The sequence below is a fragment of the Mirounga leonina genome, unplaced genomic scaffold, assembly GCF_011800145.1.
Source record: "Mirounga leonina isolate KUSES-001 unplaced genomic scaffold, KU_Mleo_1.0 Mir_171, whole genome shotgun sequence".
Classification (NCBI taxonomy): domain Eukaryota; kingdom Metazoa; phylum Chordata; class Mammalia; order Carnivora; family Phocidae; genus Mirounga; species Mirounga leonina.
Window position 1 is genome coordinate 13,224,373 of NW_023270436.1, and position 24,765 is coordinate 13,249,137.

Genomic DNA, 24,765 nt, shown 5'->3' on the forward strand with positions numbered 1-24,765 from the left:
AGAAACGGTGGTACCAGAAAGACACAGAGCCTGTATTTCAGAGGTTAACATTCACATAACAAAGAAATATAGGGGCGTCTGGGTGGCTCAGTCGTTAAGCATCTGCCTTCGGCTCAGGTCATGATCCCAGGGTCCTGGAATCGAGTCCCACATCGGGCTCCGTGCTCGGCAGGAAGCCTGCTTCTCCCTCTCCCACTCCCCCTGCTTGTGTTCCTGCTCTCGCTATCTCTCTCTCTGTCAAATAAATAAATAAAATCTTAAAAAAAAAAAAAGAAATATAGACTCTGTCAGAGGGCGAGTGTAATAAAGAAAATGAAAGCAGAGTACAGGGGCGCTCAGGTGGCTCAGTCGGTGAAGCGACTGCCTTTGGCTCAGATCATGATCCCGGAGTCCCAGGATCAAGTCCCCCACATCAGGCTCCCAGCTCAGTGGTGAGTCTGCTTCTCCCTCTGCCCCTCCCCCCTCTTGTGCTCTTTCTCTGTCACTCACTCTCTCCCTCAAATAAATAAATACAATCTTTTTTTTTTTAAGATTTTATTTATTTATTTGAGACCGAGAGAATGAGAGACAGAGAGCACGAGAGGGAGGAGGGTCAGAGGGAGAAGCAGACTCCCCGCCGAGCAGGGAGCCCGATGCGGGACTCGATCCCGGGACTCCAGGATCATGACCTGAGCCGAAGGCAGTCGCTTAACCAACTGAGCCACCCAGGCGCCCTAAATACAATCTTTAAAAAAAAAAGAAAGGAGGGATGCCTGGGTGGCTCAGTTGGTTAGGCGTCTGCCTTCGGCTCAGGTCATGATCCCAGGGTCCTGGGATCGAGTCCCACATCGGGCTCCCTGCTCCTCGGGGAGTCTGCTTCTCCCTCTGCCCTTCACCCCGCTCATGCTCTCTCTCTTTGTCTCTCTCAGTCTCTCTCCCTCAAATAAATAAATAAAATCTTTTAAAAAAGAAAGGAAAAGCAAGCAGAATACAGAGGGTGGAGAGTGGCAGGGAGAGGTGGGGAGGGAGCGCAGGGGTGTTGCTTTATGTACATCGTTCTGTGATCCTTCTTGATGAGGTGACATTTGTGCCAAGATGCAAGGGAAGTGAGGGAGCCAAATGGCAGATCTCAGGAAGGAGGGGGCTCCAGGGAGAGGGAAGAGCAAGTGCAAAGGCCCTAAGGTAGGACTGCCCTTGGCTGTCCCCCATCAGCCCCATCACACGTGTGGGCAGGGGGCAGATCTTACAGGATCTGGAAGACATGGCAAGGGTTTCAAATGTCACTCCGAGTGAGACAGATTTTCACAGGTACAAGCTCAGGGTTGATTTGATCTGCCTTGTGTTTTGAAAAGCTCATTCTAGATACCGTGTGAAGAAAAAAACCATAGAAGGACGAGGACAGAAGGACAAGCAGAAGCAAAAGAGCTGTTTCCAATAGGATTCGTAGATGGATTGGATATTGGTTATCGGAGAGAGGACATTCGAGATGATCTCAGGGGTTTGAGCACACAGAAAGGAAGCACCTTGCCAAAGGTATACAGCTAGAAAGTGGCAGAGTTGTGATTTGAACCCAATCAATAGGACAGAAGACCTGCATCCAAATCCCAGGCTGGCTACTTGACAGCTGTGTCCATCCACTCAGCCTGCCTTAATAAAATACCACAGACATTTATCTCTTACAGCTCTGGAGGCTGGAAGTCCAAAATCAAGGCTGATTTGGTTCCTGGTGAAAACTCTCCTCCTGGCTTGCTGATGGTCGTCTTCTTGCTGTGTCCCCACATGAGGTCGGGGGCGGTGGAGAGAGAGAGAGAAAGAGGAAACGAGCATGTCTCTTCTCATAAGGGCACCGATCCCGTTCCTGAGGGCTCCAGTCTCATAACCTAATCACCTCCCAAGAGCCCCACCTCCTCACACCATCCCATGGGGGTTAGGCTTCTACATAGGAATTTGGGGGGGGTTGATTCAATCCACAGCACCCACTAAGTACCCTTAGATGAATGCTTTCGGTTTTTTTGGTTGTGTTTTGTTTTGTATTGTTTGGCCCAAAGCAACTACCATGATATTATCGCTTAGGATTCCATGGGTCAGGAGTTCTGTCAAGGCACGCCAGGGATAGCTGGTCTCCACGTGGTGTCTGCTGGGCTGGACCCTCCGAGATGGACTGTTCACTCACAGGTGTGATGCATCAGCTACAGCAGCTGCAATGATGTGCCCAGGCTCCTGTATCCCAGACCAGCATTCTCCCTGTTGGTTGGGTGCCTTGCTTCTTTCTCCTACCTGTAGTCTCAGAGCCTCTCCCTCTTGTAAATATTTTATCTACTTCTTTCAGAGAGAAAGAAGAGAGAGAGCATGCAAGCATGAGTGGGGAGGGGCAGAGGGAGAAGCAGACTCCCCGCTGAGCAGGGAGCCTGATGCAGGGCTCGATCCCAGGACCCTGGAATCATGACCTGAGCCAAAGGCAGATGCTTAACTAACTGAGCCACCCAGGCGTCCCAGAGCGTCTCCTTCTTTATAGGACCTCTTCACGTGGTCTCTCCTTGTAGTTGGGCTTCTCACAAGCCGTGGCTAGAGAGGAAGGGCAAGTAAAGAGGAAGGCCGTGGAGGTTGCCACGTATCACAGGGCCTGGGCTGGGAAGTCCCAGATGGCACTTCAGTCTCATTCTGATGTCCCTTAGTTCTTTTAAACCTGACATTTCTCATCTCCAAAAGAATTTGGTATTAATATTGCCCATCTCCTCAGATGATCGTGACATTCCTTACTAGCTCCTGTCACATACGGAGGCCTCCCTGGTTACCTGGGTCTTAGGTTCATTTGCTCATTTGATCCTCACACAATCCCCATGGTGTGTTGGAGGCAGGTTGCCCTGGCTTTCGAGAGCCGATGGTTAAGTTTTCAAGAAACTTGGAAGCAGGTGTTAAACTCTTGACAGCTTGAAATGGGCCCTGTGGGAGTATTTATGCCACAGAAATTGACAAACACACAAATCAGGGCCTTCTTTGGTTGTTTTCCAGAAACCTGGTTTGACAGCATACCACTGTGTGTGTGTGTGTGTGTGTGTATTCAACCCCATTTACAGATGAAGAAACCGAGGCTCAGAGCCATTAAATTATTGTCTAAAATCAACCAATTTAGTAGGTACAGATCTGACCTTGGAGTCCCAAATCCCATTCCCTTACCTGCTCTGCTGTCCTGCTTCTCTACATGAGAAAGTGTGCACAAAAGAGATTCATAAACAGGTAAAGCTGCATAAATACTATGAATTGTAAAAGATCTTTCATCCCTGTCTACCTGTTCTTTATATATTACACTGCTAACACTATCCGATGATGTCTGTCCCCTCCCTCCTCACCCCCAGAGTTCTTCAAATTCTCTTTCCCACGTAGGTGCATTCTCAAAAATTCTCCTCCTCTGTTCATTTCTCCTGCTTCTCAGCAGCCCGCTCGCCTGCATATATCACCCCCTCCCAGAGTCAGCCCTCTGCTGTTTCCTTGTTTCCCATTTCACTTTGCGTGTCCCCGTCCTCCCTTCATTCTAGCAGTACGAAGTCAGCACGGTCCCCGCCTTCCCGTCTCTGCCGCTCCCGCCCCCTTTATGAGAATCCCAGCGGAGAACTCTGCACGCCCCAGTCCTGTGGCAGTCGTACCCGTTTTCCCTTCACGGGTGGCGGGGGGGTGGGGGACAGACGGCTCACAATCTGATCACTTCTCCTTGCCCCCTGACACCCCAGAGAAACCACACATTCCATTTGGTGGTCATCAGAAATAACACGCTTAAGAAACCTGGAATTACAAAGCTGCTTAATTAGAGAGAGGTGGTTTCACTGGGATATGCCCAGTTTTCCCTGGGGGGTTGTATCCCCTTCTCCAAGTGCCCCGCCCCCCAGCAGCTAATTGCTACCTTTAGCATGGTGCCACGCAGACACTCCCTTTATTTCATTGTCTGTGACATTGCTGCTTGCTTCTAAAGAGAAGTTCCCTCTTCCACCTCTCCTCCATCAGCAAACTTGAGAAGCTGACGTGAGGAATGAGGGTGGAATCTCTAGCCTCAGAAAGGTCCCCAGTCACGAGACGAGCATCTCCTCTCTGCTAGATGCTGGCAACATGACCGACCGGGAGCCAAATCATCTTTGCACTTATGGGGCTCACCGTCTGGTGGGGGAGACAGACACTGAAATAATTCTGTAGCTATTGTGAGAAGTGCTCTGAAGGAGTGATTCGGTGGGTATGACAGGAGCGCCGGATGTAACTAAGGACTTGGGGAAGTCTTTCCAGAGCATGTGACAGGTAGCTGATGCCTGGACAGTGAACAGGTATTAGCTCACTCTCCAGAGAGCAGGGGACGGTATTCCATCTGCAGAGGAAGAGCTTGGTCTGCATAGTGAAGTAACTGAAGGAAGGGCCAAGAAGCTGGTACTTCTAGGGATGTGTTGGAGTTCCCACCATGGTTTGACTTCTCCAGGTTCTGACGTTTTAGACCGGGGTTGGCAAGCCATAGGCCACAAATCAAATATACCCTGATACCTGTTTTTGTAAACAAAGTTTTCTGGGAACTTTAGCCATGCCTGTGTGTTTACCTGTTGTCTATAGCTGATTTTGTGCTATAAAAGCAGAGGGGAATAGTTGTGACAGAAACTGTATGACCCACAAAGCCAAAGTATTCATGATCTAGCCTTTTGCGGAAAAACGTTGCCAACCCTTGATCTAGACCTGCTCGTGGGCAAGTAGGAAGCTTGGGGCCTGGACCAGGGAACTCGCCCACAGCTAATGGAACCTGAGAATTGGGGATCCAAAGACAGTGACCAAGGCTGAATAAAAGCAGTGGTAAGAAGGGGTGGTTGACAGGATCTGACCCCAGTCTGTCTGGCTCTTGAGGCTGCACCCCTAACAGCCAAGCCAGGCTGGTTGGGCAAGATTTGCCTGAGAGACAGGGTGCCTGGGTGGCTCAGTCAGTTAAGCGTCTGCCTTCGGCTCAGGTCATGATCTCAGGGTCCTGGGATCGAGCCGGCATTGGGCTCCTTGCTCAGTGGGGTGCCTGCTTCTCCCTCTCCCTCTGCCGCTCCCCCTGCTTGTGCTCTCTCGCTTGCTCGCTCTCTCTCTCAAATAAATAAAATCTTAAAAAAAAAAAAAAAAGATTTGCCTGAGAGGGGACAGCAGGGTCTGTCCCCAGAGTTAGCCAGATGCCAGCCTGCAGGGGTTTCCAGAGACACAGGGACATAGGATCTTTCATGAGGTGGTCATGTCCTCCCCCACCTTGAGGCCAGGCAGACAGAGTAGGAGGCTGCTCACCAAGATGGCATGGGGCCACTGTCTATTCTGTCACTTTTGAGTTTCTAGGACACCTGTTCTTCCTCATCCTCCCCACATTTCCTTCATCGTTCTGCTTCTAACTTATCCACTAAAACAGTGCTTCTCAAACTTGAATATGTACCCAGATCACCTGGGAAACTGGTTAAATTATAGGTTCTGTTTCAGCAGGTCCGGGGTGAGGTGTGAGATTCTGCATTTCTAACAAGCTCTTCTTCAGTGCTGAGGCAGATGGTCCAGGGACCACACTTTGAGTAGCAAACATTTCAAGATCAGCTTGGATGATACCTTCTCTTAGGTCTTAGAAGATTTACCTAATCACTTCTCCGCTCCCACTCCCACCCCATACCTCAGCTCTGGGGCCCCCTCGTGCTCAGCTCTAGCCGAGTTGTACCACAGTATATTACAAAAATTTGTCTAGCGTCTATCTTACTCATTAGGTAGTGAGCTCCCTGAGAATAGGGACAAGGTCTTGATCATGTTAGTATCACCAGAGCCTCATGCTCTGTCTGGTAAGTAATGGCTGTCCAGTAATGGAAGGTGGCGGGAGGGACATCAATGAACAGGAGGGAAAGTAGGAGGGAGGGAAGGAAGAATGGAAAGAAGGATGGATACATTGATGGATGCATGGATGGGAGAGAAGGAGGAGAGGAAGAAAGGAAAGGAGAAAAAAAAAAAAAAGAAAGGAAAGGAGCATTCTCTGGAGGTTCACTGAATTCAAGGAGGAGTGACAAAAGCAAGTTAGGTTGAACATTGGGAGAGACTGGCCTATTGGCACAGAATGAGCTGGAACAGGCAGTAGTTGAGTGACCCTGGGTGAGCGCAGTTGAAAGCATGGGGCCTCTAAGGCTGAGGGTGTGCAGGAAAACAAAGCCCACAACATGGGTATTCAGCAGAGCCTGGGGCCTGCTGTCAGGACATGGACAGAGCTTGAGCAGCCTTAGCCATCCACTGAGCTGCTGTACCATTGTTCCTGCTCCCACCACACCACTGGCTTATAGAACAAGCTTGGCGGCCATCCCCCACATCTCTGCTCCCCAGTCACCTCCACCTTCCCACAGGCTGCAGAGGGAACCAGCATTCCCCTCTGGGGGATATGTCCAGGGGTCAGGGACTGGTGGGAGTCTGGAGGGGATAGAAGGCCCTTACAACAAGGACGCAGCCAAATAGTCACAAAGGTCAGGCATTAGGGTGAGTGGACAACTGGATGCCCCTCCTTGGTCCTTAGCAGATGTGGGCACATCTGCTTCAAGGGACCCCCTTCCTAGGCCCATCAAGATGGAATATAGCGGGGTAGATAGAAAGTCTATCCTCATCCCAGTCATCATCCATTCGATGGATAGGCAATGTGTTTTTATAACCTTTTTTCCCCTTGAATGTAAATATATCATATGCTCAGTACAAAAAAAAAATGGAAAAGGCAGAAAAACACACAAAAAAATAAATATTTCTGCATTTATGGGGCACATTTCCACTCAGAACTATTATGTGAGTATTTCCTTAAGTCAATAGATATCCTTCACCAGGATGGTTTTTTACCTTTCCATTTTGAAATTTTATTTATTTTTTTTAAAGGTTTTATTTATTTATTTGACAGAGAGAGACACAGCGAGAGAGGGAACACAAGCAGGGGGAGTGGGAGAGGGAGAAGCAGGCTTTCCTGCCGAGCAGAGAGCCCGGTGCGGGGCTCGATCCCAGGACCCTAGGATCATGACCCGAGCCGAAGGCAGACGCTTAATGACTGAGCCACCCAGGTGCCCCTCCATTTTGAAATTTTAGACTTAAAGAAAAGTTGCAAGGGGTGTCTGGGTGGCTCAGTTGGTAAGCGTCTGCCTTCGGCTCAGGTCATGATCCCACGGTCCTGGGATCGAGCCCCGCATCGGGCTCCCTGCTCTGCGGGAAGCCTGCTTCTCCCTCTCCCACTCCCCCTGCTTGTGTTCCCTCTCTTGCTGTGTCTCTCTCTGTCGAATAAATAAATTTTTAAAAAATCTTTAAAAAAAAAGTTGCAAAAATAGTAGAGAGTCGCCACATACCGTCCCCCCAGGTTCCCCTAATGTTAACATCTAGTATGACCACAGTAAAATTAGCAAAGCCAGGAAATTAACATCATTGCCGTTACTATTAACGAAAACTACAGACCTTACCAGATTTTGCCAATTGTCCCACTAACGTCTCTTTCAAAGTCCAGAGATTATCGAATCCAAGATCCCACATTGCATTCATCTGTCATATCTCCTTAATCCTCTCTGACCTGACAGTTCCTTGATCTTGTCTTTGTCTTTTGTGACCTTGACACTTCTGAAGAGTGCTGGACATTTCTTTTGCAGAATGACCCTCCATTTGGATGTGTCTCTTATTAGTTCATGGCTCAGTTCAGGTTTTATACATTGTTGACCAGAATAACCACGGAGGTGATAACTATGTTCTTCTCAGTCCATCACATCAGGGGGTCCAGGCTGTCCATATAACTTACTGCTGGGGGTGTAAACCGTGATCACTCAGTTAACATGATATGTGCTGGGTTTCTTCACAGTCAAGTTGCTGTTTTTCAGGATAATGTTTGAATGGCTGTACGGCTTTCCATTATAGATCTCCACCATAACCAGACCCTCTTGTTGTACATTTATTTACTTGTGTCTGTTTGTACTGTTACAAAGAATACTGCAGTGACCATTCTTACACATCTCAGCACATATCCCGGATTATTTTGTTAGGATGAATTCCTAAAAATAGAATTGCTGGAGCAAATGCTATTCACATTTTTAAGGCTCTGCGTGCCTGAGGCAGGGATGGTTGCTTCTCTCTGTTTGTTTGTTTGTTTGTTTGTTTGTTTGAATCAGCTTTATTGAGGTGTAATTTAAATACCAAAAAATGTTGGTTTGAAGCATATATTTCAATGAGTTTTTTTATTAAAGATTTTATTTATTCATTTGTCAGAGAGATAGAGAGCACAAGCAGGGGGAACAGCAGGCAGAGGGAGAGGGAGAAGCAAGCTCCTTGCTGAGCAAGGAGCCTGATGCGGGGCTCAATCCCAGGACCCCAGGATCATGACCTGAGCCAAAGGCAGACGCTTAAACGACTGAGCCACCCAGGCAGCCCTATTTCAATGAGTTTTGGCAAATATATACACTTGTGTAACTACCATCCCAATCGCATTATAAAATACCTCTATCACTCCCCAAAATTCCTTGATGCCCCTTATAGTCAGTCTTCCTCCTCACCCCACGCGACTACTGATCTGATTTCTCTCACAACAGGTTAGTGTTAACCTATTCCAGGATTCCATATAAATGAGAATTGTACAATATATATTCTTTTATAACTGTCTCCTTCGATTGGACATAATGCGTGTGAGACTCACCCATGTTGTTGTGTATATCAGTCATCTGTTCATTTTTATTGCTGAGTGGTATTCTATTGTATAAATATACAATAATTTGTTTATCCATTCTTCCACTGATAAGATTTTTGGGCTGTTTCCAGCTTGGAGGTATTATGAATAGAATTGCTATATGATCATTTGCATATAAGCAGATATATTTTCATTTCTCTGGGGTCCATACATAGAAGTGGAGATGCTGGGTCATAAGTAGGGGCATGTTTAAATTTATTAGACATAACAGAGTGGGGTTATTTTCGTCTCATTTTATAGCTCAGGCCACAGAAAGCTGGAGGGACTTGTCCAAGGGCAAAGAGAGGAAGGGAAATAGAATTGGTTGAGTACTGCTCCATGCCAGGCACAGTGCTAGATGCTCTCTGTGAATCTTCAGAGCAACCTATAAGACAGGAGTTGTGGTTCCCATTCTATAGATGAGGAAGCTGGGGCCCATGAGCTTGCAGCAATGCAAGCTTCAAACCCAGCCTCATCTGAATCCCAAATGCATCTCCTTTGCCCAGATGTTCCCCTGCCTCCTTGCAGACTGTAGGTGATGGAGCTGGGAAGAAGAACGCATATCCCCCTCCACCTCTGGGCCTGCCCTTACTTGCTTCCTGTTGTCCATCCAGCCCATGCCCCGGAGGCCGGGCCCCCGTGATGCCTGGGTCAGCCCTCGAGACAAGAGCAATCTGTATGTGGGGCCAGGGATGGTGCCCCCAATGCCACAGCAGGCACCAGGGAGTGACCCACACTCCAACCCTCCAACAGAAGTGTCCAGTTTCTCCCTCCCTGAAATGCAATCCTCAGAGCTTTGCTCCTCGGCGCTGGTGGGCAGTGGGTGAGGGCGGCGGGCAGGGGCCATGTCTCCCCGGCCATATCGCAAACCCATTAGGAGCAGGTCTGAGTGCTTTCCAAAGCTGATTAATGGCCTGCCTGTGACCTGGAATGTCATTACTGCCCAGGCTGGGGGACCCCCGGCTGGGTCCTTTGGGTCCTTTACAGCTAATAATAATTGATGCTCTCTGTGTGGTTGCAGGGAAAGTTCTATCTGGTCATCGAGGAGTTGAGCCAGCTGTTCCGATCGCTTGTCCCCATCCAGCTGTGGTATAAATACATCATGGGAGACGACTCCTCCAACAGCTACTTCCTAGGAGGGGTCCTGATTGTTCTCTACAGCCTCTGCAAGGTGAGGTGGGCCGGGGGCTGGAGGGCTGGCCTGAGGAAGGTCCACTCATTTGCTGGGCCTTGGGGGCAAGTGGGGAGCTTGGAATCTTTTTTTTTTTTAAGGGAGGTAAAATGCACACAACATAAAATGAACCACTAACCATCTCACGGTGTGCAGCTCCGTTGCATTGAGCAGGTACACAGGGCTGTACCACCCCCACCATCTAGTTCAAAGACATTTTCATCACCCCAAAAAGAAACCCTGTACCCATTAAGCCGTCCCTCCCATTCCTGCTCACTACCCTCCCCCAGCCACTGGCAACCACCAGTCTGCTCTCTGTCTCTCTGGACTTGCCTATTGTGGACATTTCACATAAATGGAATCCTCCACTATGTGGTCTTCTGTGGCCGGCTTCTTTCACTTAGCATCATGTTTCCAAAGTTCATCCACATGGTGGCATATATCAATACTTCATTCCTTTTTGCGGTTAAATCCACCCTAATTTCTTGCCCGTAAAGCTCACCAGATGCTCTCCCTTCACATATTTCCATTATTACTGCTGTATTTATGGGCAAGGAGATGGGGGCTCAGAGAGAAGCAACTCGCCCAGCGTCACTGGGCTAAAGACAACAGAGTGGGTGTCAAACCTGGGCAGCCTGCTTCCAGGGCCTGGAGCTCTTACCCATAGACGACACTGCCCACCCCCAACACTTGTTTCCATTCCTGGGTGCAAATCAGGGTTTTCCCCCCTAACCATAAACACATCCTCCTCTTTCTTCTCCCTTCTCTGTTTCTGGCTCTAGAGAATCCTGGGGGAATGTGTTCTTCCCTTCCCTTTCTCCCAGCAGGACTAGCCAGGCCATCCATGCCCTGTACGCCACTGGGGCTTCTCTTGCCTGCTGATTCTGATCGACTGGCAGTACCTGACTGGAGTGCTGGCTGGGCTCAGAAGCAGAGTGCTGTGATCAATTAGCAATGCCTGTGCTGGGCTTGGCAGGGGGAAGAGGCAGGATGTATCTCATGTATTTGCTATTCTGGCCCAGCTAGCAAGGGAGCCTCTTGACATAAGGCAGCAAGACAAATGCCAAGCAAAACTGAGGGGAATGAGGAGCTCCGAATGGGATAGAGTGTCCTGAAAATGTTCGTTGTCAAAGACGAGGGATCGGTGGGGGTTGATCGGGAGTGGTAAGAGAGATCCTAAACAATCCTGGGAGACTTTTCAGCCAATACTCCTCTCTCTTTTCAGTCATTCGACATCTGTGGTCGTGTGGGCGGAGTTAGGAAAGCCCTGAAGCTTCTCTGCACCTCTCAGGTGAGCAGATTTCAAATGGCCCCCACTGAAGGCAAAAGAACCAGGTGCTGGAAAGGTCTCTCACAGCACTCCTGAGGGCATCGCTCCAGTGAGGGTCCACAGCTGGCCTTATCTCTCTCCCCTCCCTCAAACAGAATTACGGCGTCCGGGCCACTGGGCAACAATGCACGGAAGCTGGTGATATCTGTGCCATCTGCCAGGCTGAGTTCCGGGAGCCTCTGATCCTCATGTGCCAGGTGAGCAGGGCTGGGCAGAGCCATCAGGGGATGGAGGCTGGGGGACCTCTGGGGCCGTGTCCCGAGCAGAAGTCCCATGTGCCTCTCCCCTGACCAAACCTCAGGGCTCTGGGGTGGGTCTTTGGGAACAGCATTGTCAAGACTGGAGTCAGATCAGACCTGGGGTTCAGATCTCAGCTCTGCCTCTTCCTAGGTGGGTGGTCCTGGGCAGGTTCCTTCACCTCTCTGAGCCCTGGACTTATCAGTCAAGCGTCAAAAATGAAAAATTCAGTATGGTATAGTCAGAATAGTCTGCGTGGGAATCCCAACAGCACTCTGGACCCTGCAAGGGTGGATCACTCCCTCTCCCTGAGCCTTGGTTTTTCTCGTGTATAAAATGGGCATCATAATACCTACCTCACAGAGCTATGATTATGATTAAATGAGATCATCGATGAAAGAGCTAAATTCGAATTAGTCACCCATAAAAATGGCTCTTGTTAAAGTTCTTATCATCACTGTAATTACTATTACCATTTGTTTTCGTTATTAATTGTGGGCCACCAACCCATAGCAGTAAGTACTGGTTACTCTCTTTTAGCTCCCTAAATGTACTCCTCCTCCTCCTGACATCAGGGGCTAAGATGTCAGTTCAGCAGATGTAAATGAGGCAAAGCATCCTATCAGATACCGGGGAGGGGAGGCAGAGGGCACACAGACCCTATTCCCTGCTCGGGCAGCTCACGGTCTCCTTGGGGAGATAGACACATACATAAATAACTATGAAACAAGGCAGGCAGTCATAAGTGCTGTGTAAGAGAGATTCATGCAGGATCCCGGGGGACCCGGACAGAGAGCGATGAGTTCCAGGCTGGGAAGGCTTTTTGCAGGAGGCACAGCCTGAACCCTGGTAAGAATGGGAGCACGGATGCCCCCCTGTTCGGCAACCACCACCCCCTGCTCCCGGGCCTCAGAGGGCAGGAGGTGAGTGAGGTCCTTTTTTGGCATCAGCAAAATTTCTTTCTTTCTTTCTTTCTTTCTTTCTTTCTTTCTTTCTTTCTTTCTTTCTTTCTTTCTTTCTTTCTTTCTTTCTTTCTTCTTTCTTTTTTTGCTATTTGGGGGAATGCTAGGAAGTTTCTTTTTTTTGCATTTTATTTATTTTTAAATTGAAAATATGCTTGCATGACTTGAAATTCGAACTGAGGATCTCGTGAGTTGGGAGTCATGGAGGGTTTGTGCAGCGTTGGACCTGGGTTGGAGCCTGGAACAGAGAAAGGACATGAGTAGGAAAACTGGTTTGAGGTAATCCAGATAGAGTTTGGAGTTCAGTGGTTAGTCATGAATCAATGGGGTTTTGGCTTTGATGTAAAAGTAAGGCGAGTAAAGCAAGCTGATGATATTGGGGAATTGAAACTTAGTGAGGGGCCTAAATGAGGATTCTCTGCGCTATGTTTGCAACCTTTATATAAGTCTAAAATTATTCCAAAATTAAAAGTTTATTGTTTTAAAGATACGAAAAGGAAAACAATGACCAGCCTCCTACCCTCCCCCCAGCTCCCTAGTTTCCTTTATATCTTCAGAGAGATGCTTTATAGAATTAAAACACTATATGTACACACACACACACACACGTACACATGTCATTTTTCAGAAAGACCTCTGTTGTAGCATATTCTCCCCAAGCTGTGTTCTGCATCTTTCCTCTTTGACTAGAAGCTCTGTCTTAAGAGATTGCTCCTTCTTTGCATATCATCCCCCTTTGTGGATGGGCCGCCGTTGGTTTTATCATTCCCCTATGGATGGGCATTTAGTAGTTTATAATCTTCTGTAATTACAATGGCGGCTGTCCTGAGAGGTCAGAAATGGGGAGATCTATAGCACCTACCTGGGCCCATTGAGTCGACTGAATGAGTTGATGCCAGTGAAGCATTTAAAGCTACACCTGGCACGTGGTCAGGGTTCAGTCCATATCGGCTCTTATTGGCACGCATTCCATTTCACACATGTGCAAGCTCTTGGTAGGATAAATTCCTAGTGGTGGAATTACGAGGTCAGAGGGTATCCGGTTTTGACAGATATTGCTAAATTGCCCTTCATAAAGAGTGTATCCGTTTACGCTCCCAGTGCGGAGCGCAACATGACCTCTTGCTCCCCTCACTTACCAACACACTGTGCCTTCCAACCTTTTCTGAGCCTGGCCAACCTGACAGGTGACAAACGCGATCTCGGTGTAGTTTGAACTTGCATTTCCCTAATTACGAGCGCACTTGAGCATCTTTTCATATGGTTCAGAGCCATCTGTATAGCCTTCTCCATGGCAGCAATTACTTGAACATGATGTCAAGGTGAAAGTCTTGCTTTTTCCTTTCTGGCAATCTCTCCCAGCCTTCGTTTGTCTGCTTCTCTCCCATTCCTCTCCTGGTGCCATGATGTCTTCCCAAAGCTGGATTCGAATTCCTGGGAGAGTTGTCCCAGATCTAGGAGCACCGGCCACACGTGGCGGTGGTCAGAGCCCACAGTCCTGGCCAAGCCAGGATCGCTCTGCTGCCGGGAGCTGGGTCTGGACTGACAGAAACAACTTCCAGAGGCAACAGGGCCTCGTTCATTCCTGAGCACTTTGAATGAATGAATGAGCCAAGTGTTTCTTCCTCAGAGTCTTCCCTGACTCTGCTTCCTGGGACTGGCCGGTGCTCCCAGCGGTATGGCCTCAGAGATCCTTGTGTTTTTCCTTCATAGCAGTTATCCCAGTTGTCAGCTAGTTAATTGGGCAACTGGTTGTGTAAGGTATGTCTCCTCTTTGCCAAAGCATTGGCAAACTTGAGAGTGGTGACCGTGTCCGTCTTGTTAGCAGGAGAATCGTACTGACTCAGTAAATATCGGATGGATGGATGGATGGTTGGGATGGAGATGGATGGTAGCCAGGCAAACGGGTGGATAGATGAGTACCAAGGTGCATGGATAGAGGTATAGTGTGTGGGTGACTGAGTGAATGGAAAAATTGTTGGACACCTGGGTGGGTAAATAGGTGGGTAGATGGGGGAATGGATGGGTAGATGAATGAATGGGTAGATGGATGGATGGTTGGATAGATGAACAGGACAGATGAATGAGTGGATAGATGAAGAGCCCACCAGGCTAAAGGAACGTCCTATCTCTCCTTCAAAGGGACATCAAATTAAGCACAGTGTGTCACACACACAAGACCCACCTCCCTCCCTGCCCCCCCATCAGAGCCTGGGAAACAGATTGTCAATGGAAGCTGGTCAGGCAGACCCTGGGCATTCCCAGAGTTTAGAGCTCTTCACTCAGAGAGATGCACTTGCCCAGCTAGTCATTCCCCAAGTATCTCTGGCATGCCTCCTGCCAGGTGATGGGGCATCAAGGAAAGGGCACTTTGAACACAGAGTCAGAAACTTGGCTTATTTAAAAGATTTCTTTCCAAAGAGAAAAGTCAGAGTGCAATTAGCCCTTGGTCACTGTGAGTTTGTTTTGTTTTGTTTGAGTATTGATAATGGAAAGAGGGCAAGAGAATGATGACTCCTATTGATTTCGTGCTGTTTCCATCCTTCCCCTCACCTTGTGGGGGAAACAGTGACCCTCTATTACAGAGACAGAGGTGGGCTCAGCAAGGAGAAAGGACAGACTTGCCTGAGGCCCCCCTGCTCCTCAGCAGCAAAACCAGATTCCAACCCAGAGCCCTGGATTCCAGAGGCCAGGACCTTTCCCCCAGATGCGGCCTCTTGCTCTGAGATGTCCTCAAGGCTGCATTAAAATATTAGAGCCCAGGGGCGCCTGGGTGGCTCAGTTGGTTAAGCGACTGCCTTCAGCTCAGGTCATGATCCTGGAGTCCTGGGATCGAGTCCCGCATCGGGCTCCCTGCTCAGCAGGGAGTCTGCTTCTCCCTCTGACCCTCCTCCCTCTCATGCTCTCTCTCTATCATTCTCTCTCTCTCAATAAATAAATAAAAATCTTTTTTAAAAAATTAAAAAAAAATATTAGAGCCCTTTTCCTGGAAATTCCTAGGAGCGTGCTGTGCCCTGCGCAGCTCAGCCTGTGTGCTGACTCCTCCATCCATGCATTTACGCATCAGGTGCTTTCCAAGCACCCACAGCGTCCCAGCACTAACTTTGCAACCCCTAGCAACACGTTCCTTTGCGGCACTGACCCTCCATGTCCTCTGTCACCCAGGAATGAAAATGCATGCCCTGCACAGCTTGCAGGCTCTTCAGTACAGTCGAGTGAGATGACATGTATTCTGTGTGTGGGTTTTGAAAAGCATAGCGTGTTATGCCAATACTCAGTGTAAGTGTTTAATTCTAAATCTAGACAAAGCTGGCTGGGTTTATGTGATTGAAGAGGATCTGTGGTTAGGGCTGTGTGTGTGTGTGTGTGTGTGTGTCCCTTATCTGATAGTAGCCACACTTTCAGTAATGTCATTTTTACAATTGAGTGCTATAAACATCTCCATGTGTGACCAGTATAAATAGAATGTGGTGGGCAAGAGTATTCACTATGAAGGCAGACACCTCTTGTATCAGTTACCCATTGCTGCCTAACAAATGACCCCAACACTCTGCGGCTGAAAGTAACTAGCATTTATCATCTTATAGTTTGCATGAGTCAGCAATCCAGCAACCCAACACAGCTGGGTCCCCTGCTTCAGAGTCTCTCCCAGGCTGCAGTCAGGACACCAGTCAGTGTACCGTGGGGAAGGGTCTGCCTCCAAACTCAGTCATGTGTGGGTGGCAGGATTCAGTTCCTTGTGGGCTGTAGGACCAAGGGCCTCCGTTCCTCGCTGGCTGGTGTGGCCAAAAGCTACCCCGGCTTCCTTCTCACACTGACTTCATCAGAACGAACATGTGAGAAGCCCAAGAAAGACTGCGAGCAAGAGGGAAGGCCCCGTCTGTTGTAACCTAATCTCAGAAGTGACGTCCCATCCTCTTTACTGTATTCCGTTGGCTTGAAGCAAGTCACTAAGTACAGCTGCACTCAAGGGGAGGGGACGGGCCACACAGGGTGTGAATCCCAGGAGGAGGAGATCACTGAGAGTCATAATCGAAGTCAGCCTAATGCATCCCTGAAGTTGGATTCCAGCCTCACTACTTAGCAGCTGTGTGTGTTCTTCCCCACTGACCATAAACCCACCCGATCCTACACTTCCCAGCCCAGAAAGGGCCCCTTCTTGCCAGAAGGGAGAGGCAGGTCTTAACCATGCTGGTATCTCCAGAATCTCCCACCTGACCTACCCAGGAAGGCATTCCTTTGTCAGCTACATCTACAGAGTCCCTACTCTGTGCAGGCTCAGGGCTGGGCTAAGGGAACACAACCGCAGTCGCTGCCCTCACGAAGTTTACTACCCAAATGGCAGGGCAAATGGTAAATGAGCAGTTAGAAGAGTGGTTCTCAAAGTGTGGCCCAGGTACCCCCTGGCTTCATTTTCATGTGCTTGTGTAGTCTTGGTTTCAATTTCTAATGCGGTAAATATAGCCAGATTTGACCCACATATACAAAAGCTCTTTGAGATCATCAGTGATTTTTTAAGACTGTAAAGGGGTCTTGGGACCAAAACATTTGAGAACCACTGAATGAGACGTGTGAGAGCCTCAGGGAATGTTTTTTTGAAGGAAGGAATGAAAAGCTGGCTCATTTCCCATTCACCTGACTCAAGTATTGAGCTTCCCGTGATCAGGGCTTGTGTTGCTTTCTTCTACGTAAGTACCTCCTTTTCCCAGGGAACAAAGTTAAGTCTCATTCATTCGTTGAGCAGACATTTCCTGAGCATCTGCCACGTGCTCAGAACCGTGTTGGGAGTGTGGTCCCTGCCCTCCTGAAGCCCTTAATGCAGTGAACAACACAGATGAGTTTACGGATCATTCCAGAGGCGTGCATGTCATGCTGCGAGAGACACGCTCCCCAGGAGGAACCTGGAAGGGGAAGGCACAGCCAGCACTTAGATTTGCAGGAGACAGTGAGGCATGGAGGACAGGGGACGTCACAGAGAAGGGGAGGTGTCATGGCTTGGGCTAAGTCTTCTGCAAGAAGTAGGCACCCACCAGCTGGTAAGGATGGAGGAAGGGCATCAGGGCACCCCAGACAGACATTACAGCTTGCCCTGAGGCTTAGCAGTATGACTAAGCTTTGCACTGCAGGTCATCCTGTGTGTCAGTGACATTGGCTATCCCGGGCGGGGTTGGGGCGGGTGATGAGGAGGAAGAGGGGAGGACACCATCATGGAGGGCCTTGAGTGCCCTGCGTGGGAGTCCAGAGAAGCTGCTGGGCCTGCTGACCCCTGGGTCCTACCCTCCAGACCCCGGTGAGAGTCCAGGCACAGCCTTCGAGGTTCTGTGTGGCCTGCTCACCTCCTGCCGCCCACTCCCTACGCTCTCCTGCTGTAGCCACATTGGCCATCCTTGAGTGCCTCAATGCTGTCCCACCTCAGGAGCCTGGCACAGCTGCTCCCATCTGCCTGGAATGCTCTATCCCTACCCCCTCTCTTCACCCATTCAACTGCTAAACATCCTTCAGGCCTTAACACAAGTGTGCCCCCCTCCAGGAAGCCTTCCTGGACTACCCCCTGCATCAGACTGGTCCCCTGTTGCATAGAGCATCATGGAGTTCTCCTTTAGAACACTGTTTACAGTTAGGCACCTACTGCACACCGTGCTAGGAGTGGGTTTACAAGAAGCTTACAGCCTGGCACGGAGGGAAAGATAATAAACAATAAATAGATAAAATGTAATAATAACTCCTACTGTATAACAGCCAACATTGATAACACACTTACTATTGACCAGGCGTTGTTCTAAGTGCCTTTTTAATTTTTTTAAACTTTTTAAGAAACATTGTATTGGGATTTTCATATTATCATTTTAAATTATCAGTGTTATTTTGAAAAATTTCAAGCTACAGAGCAAAAGGACAGTAGAATGAACACCCTTTTATCTGTCATCTAGATTCACTAATCATTAACATTTTCCATTTGCTTTTTCTTGATGTAACTGTTTTTCCCCCTTGCCGGTTCAGAATAAGTTGGTGACATTTTGATTCTTCATCCGAAAATATTACAGTGTTCACCTTTGAAGAATAAGGACATTCTCTCCCATACTGCAATTCCACCATCACACCCAGGAAATTTAAAATTGATGTAAAATATTATCTAATATATGGTATATATCCAGATTTCTCCACCTGTCTTCAAAATATCCTGCATAGTTAGGGTTTTCCCCCCATCCAGGCTCCAGCTGAGAATCGTACACTGCCTTCGACTGTTATGTCGAAGCACTTTTAATGTGAAGCAATCTTCTTATGAGTGGAGTACTCTTAGCAGCATTTTGGGGGCCCCTGCTGACTCAGTCAGTAGAGCATGCGACTCTTGATCTTGAGGTCCTGAGTTTAAGCCCCACGTTGGGCATTGAGCTTGCTTAGAAAAAGGGGGGTTCCCTCCACTTCCTCCTGACCTTCTCCCATTTTACAGATGAGGAAACTGAGGCATTGGGAGGTTGAGTCACTTGTCCAAGTGATATGGCCAGAAAGTGGTAGAACTCATTGATATTTCCAGTCTCCCTGCCTTTCTCTTAACCCCTGAGCTCTGTTCTCAACCCATCAACTAAAGTCATCTTTTCAAAATGCAAATCCTGTTCAGGTCACTCCTCTGCTCAAAGCCCTACCATGGCTCCCTATTTCTTTCTGAATAAAAGCCAAAGGCCTCATGATGCCCACAGAGCCCTATGCAATCTCTATCCCTCCATAGCTTCTCTGACCTCATCCCCCACCTCCCACCCTTCAGCCCCAGGCTCAGCTGCACAGCAGACATACTCCTGCCCCAGGACCTTTGCACAAGCCATTCCTTCTGCCTGTAGCACTCTTTCCCAGAGATCCTCAGGGCTCAGTCTTCACCCAAATGTCAGTATTCAGTGAAAGTCCTTCTGGCCCCCCATGCTGAACACAGCAGCCCTCCCAAGCACTCCCTAGCCCCTTCCCCCTGGCTTTTCTTCTCAGCACTTATCATTGATGTACTCTACATTTTGGAGATTCAAGGGACCAGTCATCTCCCCAAGTAGAGTGCAAGCACCACGAGGGCAGGGGCTGTCTGTTTTGTCCACTGCTGTGTCCCCAGCTCCTGGGACTGTGGCTGGCACATAGGGGACACTCGCTGCAGTGTCCCCAGTCGTCCTGCTTGCTGTCCCCACAGCACGTGTTCTGTGAAGAGTGCCTCTGCCTCTGGCTGGACCGGGAGCGCACCTGCCCGCTCTGCCGCTCGGTTGCCGTGGATACCCTGCGCTGCTGGAAGGACGGGGCCACTTCGGCCCACTTCCAGGTGTATTAGGGCTGAGGGACGAGGAATCCCAGCTCCCAGGCACACTCTGGGAGCCAAGGGATGGCCCGCGTGATTGGGTCCGGCTCTGCGGACTTCCTGGAACACCGGCCTCAAGCATTTACGATCGTGCCTCCTGCCTTTCTCCACCTCCTTCCCTAAAGCCAGGCCCCTGTCCTCCCGACCTTCACCTTCCTCTTCCATTCTGTGGCACAGTGCGTGCATCCTTGGTGCGGCCGTTCTTCCCCTACAAGCCTCCTGACTCAGATCTGGCCTCTTCCCATGTGGGTCTCCTGCCCCCTCCAAGGGAAGGGACTGGTGATAGACAGGTTACTTTAACTCGTGGTGACCTGATGCTGCGCCCGGGAAAGGGCCTGGAGATCACTGCCTCTCCCCAGGCGGCACAGGTCTGCAGATTAGAATCACTGTGGAGCATTCCCCAAAAACAAGTGCCGGGCCCCACCTTGTCCTTGCAATAATTGAGTGTGCCAAGCACGTCATGCCAGCTAAGCATCCTGCTTGGATGACCTCTTGTAATCCTCTCAACAGCCCTGGGGTGGAGGTCCTGTTGTTTCCTCTGTTTTACAGAGGAGGAAACTGAGGCATGGAGCTCCATGTGGTAACTTCCCCAGGGTCACCCAGCTAGCAGGGCTGGACCCTCTGTCTGGCTTCAGAGCGCACCCTCTCAACCACCATGCTCACCCACTGCTCAGACACTGCGGACGTGGGGCCCAGCAGACATGGCTTTTTAGACGCACGAGAGGTGATTCTAATGTCCATCCGTGGCCCAGGTGCATAGCACATTTGGTTTGGGCCCCACTGAGGATGCCAACGGTGAGCACTGGCTCTGGAAATCTAGCTGTGTCTGGATTCATGAAAAGAGTTGGTCTTTAAAATTACAGTTTTGCTGGGCTCTGGCTGGGATGCTCAATCGCATTTGGGTATCAGGAATGGCCAGCTTTGGTCCCGATGCCAATATCACTGGGTCACCACACCTGTCTTCGTTTCTCTCCTCCTCCTTCTGCTCTTGTCCTGTCCCTCACTTGGGGCTCAGCTTGTCTACAGTGCCTGTGGCCATCGCCTTCTCCCCTGGTGGCCCTGAGAGCAAAATGAACGATCCACGTTATGGGTTTTTTCACAAGCCAGGGTGGTGGCGTAGGATACAGTAGCATTCAGGGTGTCTGTCATCTCTATAGCAGAGCTGCTGATCTCTGTAACAGAACAGCTTCTCCACCTGTGAGACCCTCCCTGCTTTGAATGTGGGAGAAGATGGGACAGGTGATCACTTAGAAGCTTCTGGAATCTTGCCTGCCCCTAACCCTCTCCCCACTCTGCTCACTCACCGTCAACCTCAACACAATGGGCTGGTGCCAGTGGCATTACAGAGACATCAATCTTGTGGCTCGTGAGCAGATTAACAACAAAGCCCCAGCAGAAATGGTGGGAGACTGGCTGCCACCTGCTCTCCGCCAGTAATAACAAGCCCACCCCATCCCTAGCAGTTTCAGGACGTTTGCCCCCATGTGCTATCAAGCCGGGACCTTTTCCTGTGCCCGACATCCCTGGCTCTTTCCTGGTACCCAGCAAGACATCCCTTCCAGGGCAGCATGACATCTTTCAAGCTCTGTTACTATGGCAATGGCTACAGCGATGTTACAATCCCACTTGCCTGGATAATCAAGTCGGAAGGGGAAGCGGAGGGAAAGGGGGCCGGGTGGATGCGGCTGTTCTGGTCCCCCTGCCTTGAGGAAGAACCAAAGGGAAGCAACAGGAGCTTCTGTGGCTGGTTTTTATCAGAAAGATCACCCTGCCTGCAGATGCCATCAAAGAGACACAAGAAATCGGAGCTGGAGAAGATTTATTAACGTGCTAGCTTGTGACAGAGCGGAATTCTGATTCCAAACTCTGCATGACTTTGGGAAGTCACTTCACCTCCCCACAGCCATCTCCAGGATGATGAAACCTTGTGTATTATCTGCTGGAGCCAGGGACACTAACAATGTAGAGTAGTGGGGAAGGCACCCGTGGTTTTGCCAATTTTACTCATGCCACCAAAAAAAGAGAAAAGAAACCCACACATCTCTAACGATCTTCAGATAACGAGCCATGCCTCTGACGTTATAAACAGTGCCACACGTGGGGGATACTTGGGGGCAGGTGGGATGATTTCGTTTAGGATTTTACTTATTCATTCCCTACCCTCTGGGGGAAAGTTCTGTCTGGAGGTTTTCTTTTGGATGGGAGGAACTTCTGCCCTAAGGAGGAACAGCGGCCAGTGAAGAGTCTCCCAAACATTAGGCTGCATAGGTTCCCCACCACAGGGTAAAAGCAGCCAAGGGTTGTCACTGGGAAAGAAGAACATTCTCCATTGCCCATCCTGGCTCTGCAACTCCTTTGTTATAAGCAGGATTGATCGCATATTGTGTTGGAGTATCCTGCTCTTATTTTATGATTCACTGTCTCAAGTTCCTGAAACTCTTAGAAATGGCCCTCTTAGTGTAGATCTTGGGCATAATAAATGTGAGAATAAAAAGGCAAGCTTTGGACCTGGATGGAACAGGCTCATTACCTTCATAAGAGGAGAATGTGAGAGACACTTGGAGGCACCAAGCGCCTAAGACTTTGGGTTGGAAAGAGGACATGTAAAGTGAGTCCTGGAATCTCTTAGTAATTTTGCTCTGGGCTGAACAGAGCTGCCTTTGGCGTTTTTAACGTTCCCTTAAATTCCCTTCTGCCAATAAATATCATCTGTCGATGAAACTTGGGTTCGTGGTCTCGAGTCTGTTCGCCTCTTGAAGCTGGGTGGGACTGTTGGGGGAGAAAAGCCGAGAAGCACTTCATGCAGTGGGTGGTTGTCTGCTATTGGTTTTCCCGCCAAGCAGATCCATTGAGTTGCACATGCTTTTTTAAGGAAGTCCTCCCAGGAGAAACCAGTAAGGGAGGGAGAAGAAACCAAACGAGAGGATGACTTTCAGAGAAGTCCTGGCTCCGCGTGGCCCCTCTGAGCTCTAGAGCATCAGCTGCATTTCAGAGTTTGTCCCACCCTGAGGTTTTTTTACTCACACACTATCAATCCTTGGAATATGGGTTGCTGGTTGAGGACGCCCCGAGTCTCTGATGGTGCCAGGTGCCACAAAGCACATGAAGGAGCAGGATGGGGATGCAGAACTGGTAGAAAGGCTCAGAACGGATCTGGGCAGGGGACCTGCAGGGCCCACCACAGTGGTTAATCAGATGACAGACCCAGAATGTACATGCCAGTGATTCAGGATGGGTTTGCCTGGGTGCCAGATTATGATGGGTATTTTAAAATGTAAATTAATAGCATTAGGTGACAATTCATGCTTCTCAGGACATTGTTATGAAACCGGTCACAAAAACATCGTCAGGCAGAACTTTTTGGTTGCAATTATTTGAAAACCAACTCAATATGGCTTAAGTAAGAGAAAGACTTTATTTGGCTCATGTAACAGTATGGACCTCGAGTATAGCTGGATTCAGGGGCTCCGGTGATATTAGAATCATGTCTTTCCATCCCTCAATTCTGCTTTCCTCTGAGACAGTTTCATTTCCAGGCAGTCACATCCCATGTGGCAGTAAGAGGTCCTCCAAAAGCTCTATGCTCATGTTCCACCAGCTTAGCAACCCCAGCAAAGAGCTTCTGTTTCCCCAAAGCTCCAGCAGGAATCCTGAGGTAGACTCGTTAGTTTGGCCCCAAACCAATCCCTTTAGCCTTTTGGACTTGAAGCCCTGCTGGTCAGGCCTGCATCAGGTGTTGAACCCTGGCAGTGGGGACAGAGGTGGGCAGGAGGATAGGGTCAACGCCTCTAAGTCACATGGACTGAGAGTGGGGAAGGGGTGGGTCCCCAAGGGAAAAGAAAACATCTATTATCTAGAAAAACAACCTGTCCTCAGCCCACCATTCTTAGGAAAAGACTACAACTTGATCGCTCAGAGCATCTTAGACCAGGTGAATGTAGGCGAAAGAGAGACCCAAGTTCCCATAGTTGGAGACCTAGATCTGCATGGCCATTGGCTTATCTACATGACGCCATGAGTAAGTGATGGTTCTGTGTACTGATCTTGAACTATCAGGCAAGTTCCCTCAACCTCTTGGCCATCCCAAGGGTACTGTTCAGGCCAATCCTCCCCTTGGGGAGTTCTCAGAAATAAGACAGAGAAGGGAGTTAAGTGTGTAGCCTTCTGTCCCAGGGAAGGTTGGGATGCACAGCCAGATCCTCCCATGATCTTTGGGGACCAACCTTTCAAAAGGAAATGAAAACACAAAGGCCTTTGGCTGGAAGCACACAACCAGTTTTTTAATAAAGTCATTACAAATATGTACAAAGCGTCTCCAAGGTATGAAATTCCTCTTACAAAAGAGCACAACAAACCAGCAAGGTTAGAACCCAGAATGGAATGTTCCCAAGCTTATTGCCTCTCTGGCTGAGCCAGAGGCCTCACTGAGGTTCCAAACACCCCCACAACCATCCCTGCCACATACACACATAGGCTCCCGGGCACTTATAGTGCAAAAGACTTAAGGGTTCAGGTCGGGGAGGGGACAGGAAAGAGGTGAGAAAAGCTTCCCATGTCCTAGGAAGTAAGTTGAACAGGCCCTGTTTACAAAGTAGATGCTTCTCCCAGGGACCTTATAGGAATTAAGGACATAAATGGCAGGGAACAAATACATAAAATCCCCAACTAAACCATCCAGCCTGTCTTGGAGTGTCCCCAAATGCAATACTCCTTACAGTGGATCTAAGTCAGGCTCCCTCGCTCCCTGCTGGGCCCCAGGCTGTGCTTGCCCTTGAACTAGCAAATGCCCTGGAGCAGCTCAGGAGGGAATACAGTGTGGCAGGGCAGTTAGCTCATGAGTTTGGGGGTGGGGGGGCGGCGGTCACACAGACCTGAGTTCAAATCTTGGCTCGGCCACTTTACTCTGTGTGTGTAGCCTTAGGCTAAGTTGCAAAACTTCTGAGTCTCAGCTTCCTCAGCTGTAAAATGGGAATAATACCTACTGTCTTCCAGAATGGGTATGAGGAATAATGGAGGGGAAACATGTAAAGCACTCAGCACAGGGCTGGTGAGCACGCTGTA

At 49.2% G+C, this 24,765-nt stretch overlaps 1 protein-coding gene across 1 annotated transcript in view; it reads left to right on the forward strand.

Moving 5' to 3' along the window:
- Positions 1–20,351, forward strand: part of RNFT2 (ring finger protein, transmembrane 2) — a 67,324-nt gene extending 46,973 nt beyond the window's left edge. The window contains exons 8-11 of the mRNA XM_035017084.1: positions 9,696–9,845; positions 11,071–11,136; positions 11,271–11,372; positions 19,543–20,351. Of these exons, the coding sequence (XP_034872975.1) occupies positions 9,696–9,845; positions 11,071–11,136; positions 11,271–11,372; positions 19,543–19,677 (453 nt within the window). The 3' untranslated portion in view covers positions 19,678–20,351. The remainder of the gene's footprint in view (positions 1–9,695; positions 9,846–11,070; positions 11,137–11,270; positions 11,373–19,542) is intronic.
- The last annotated feature ends 4,414 nt before the right edge of the window (positions 20,352–24,765 follow it).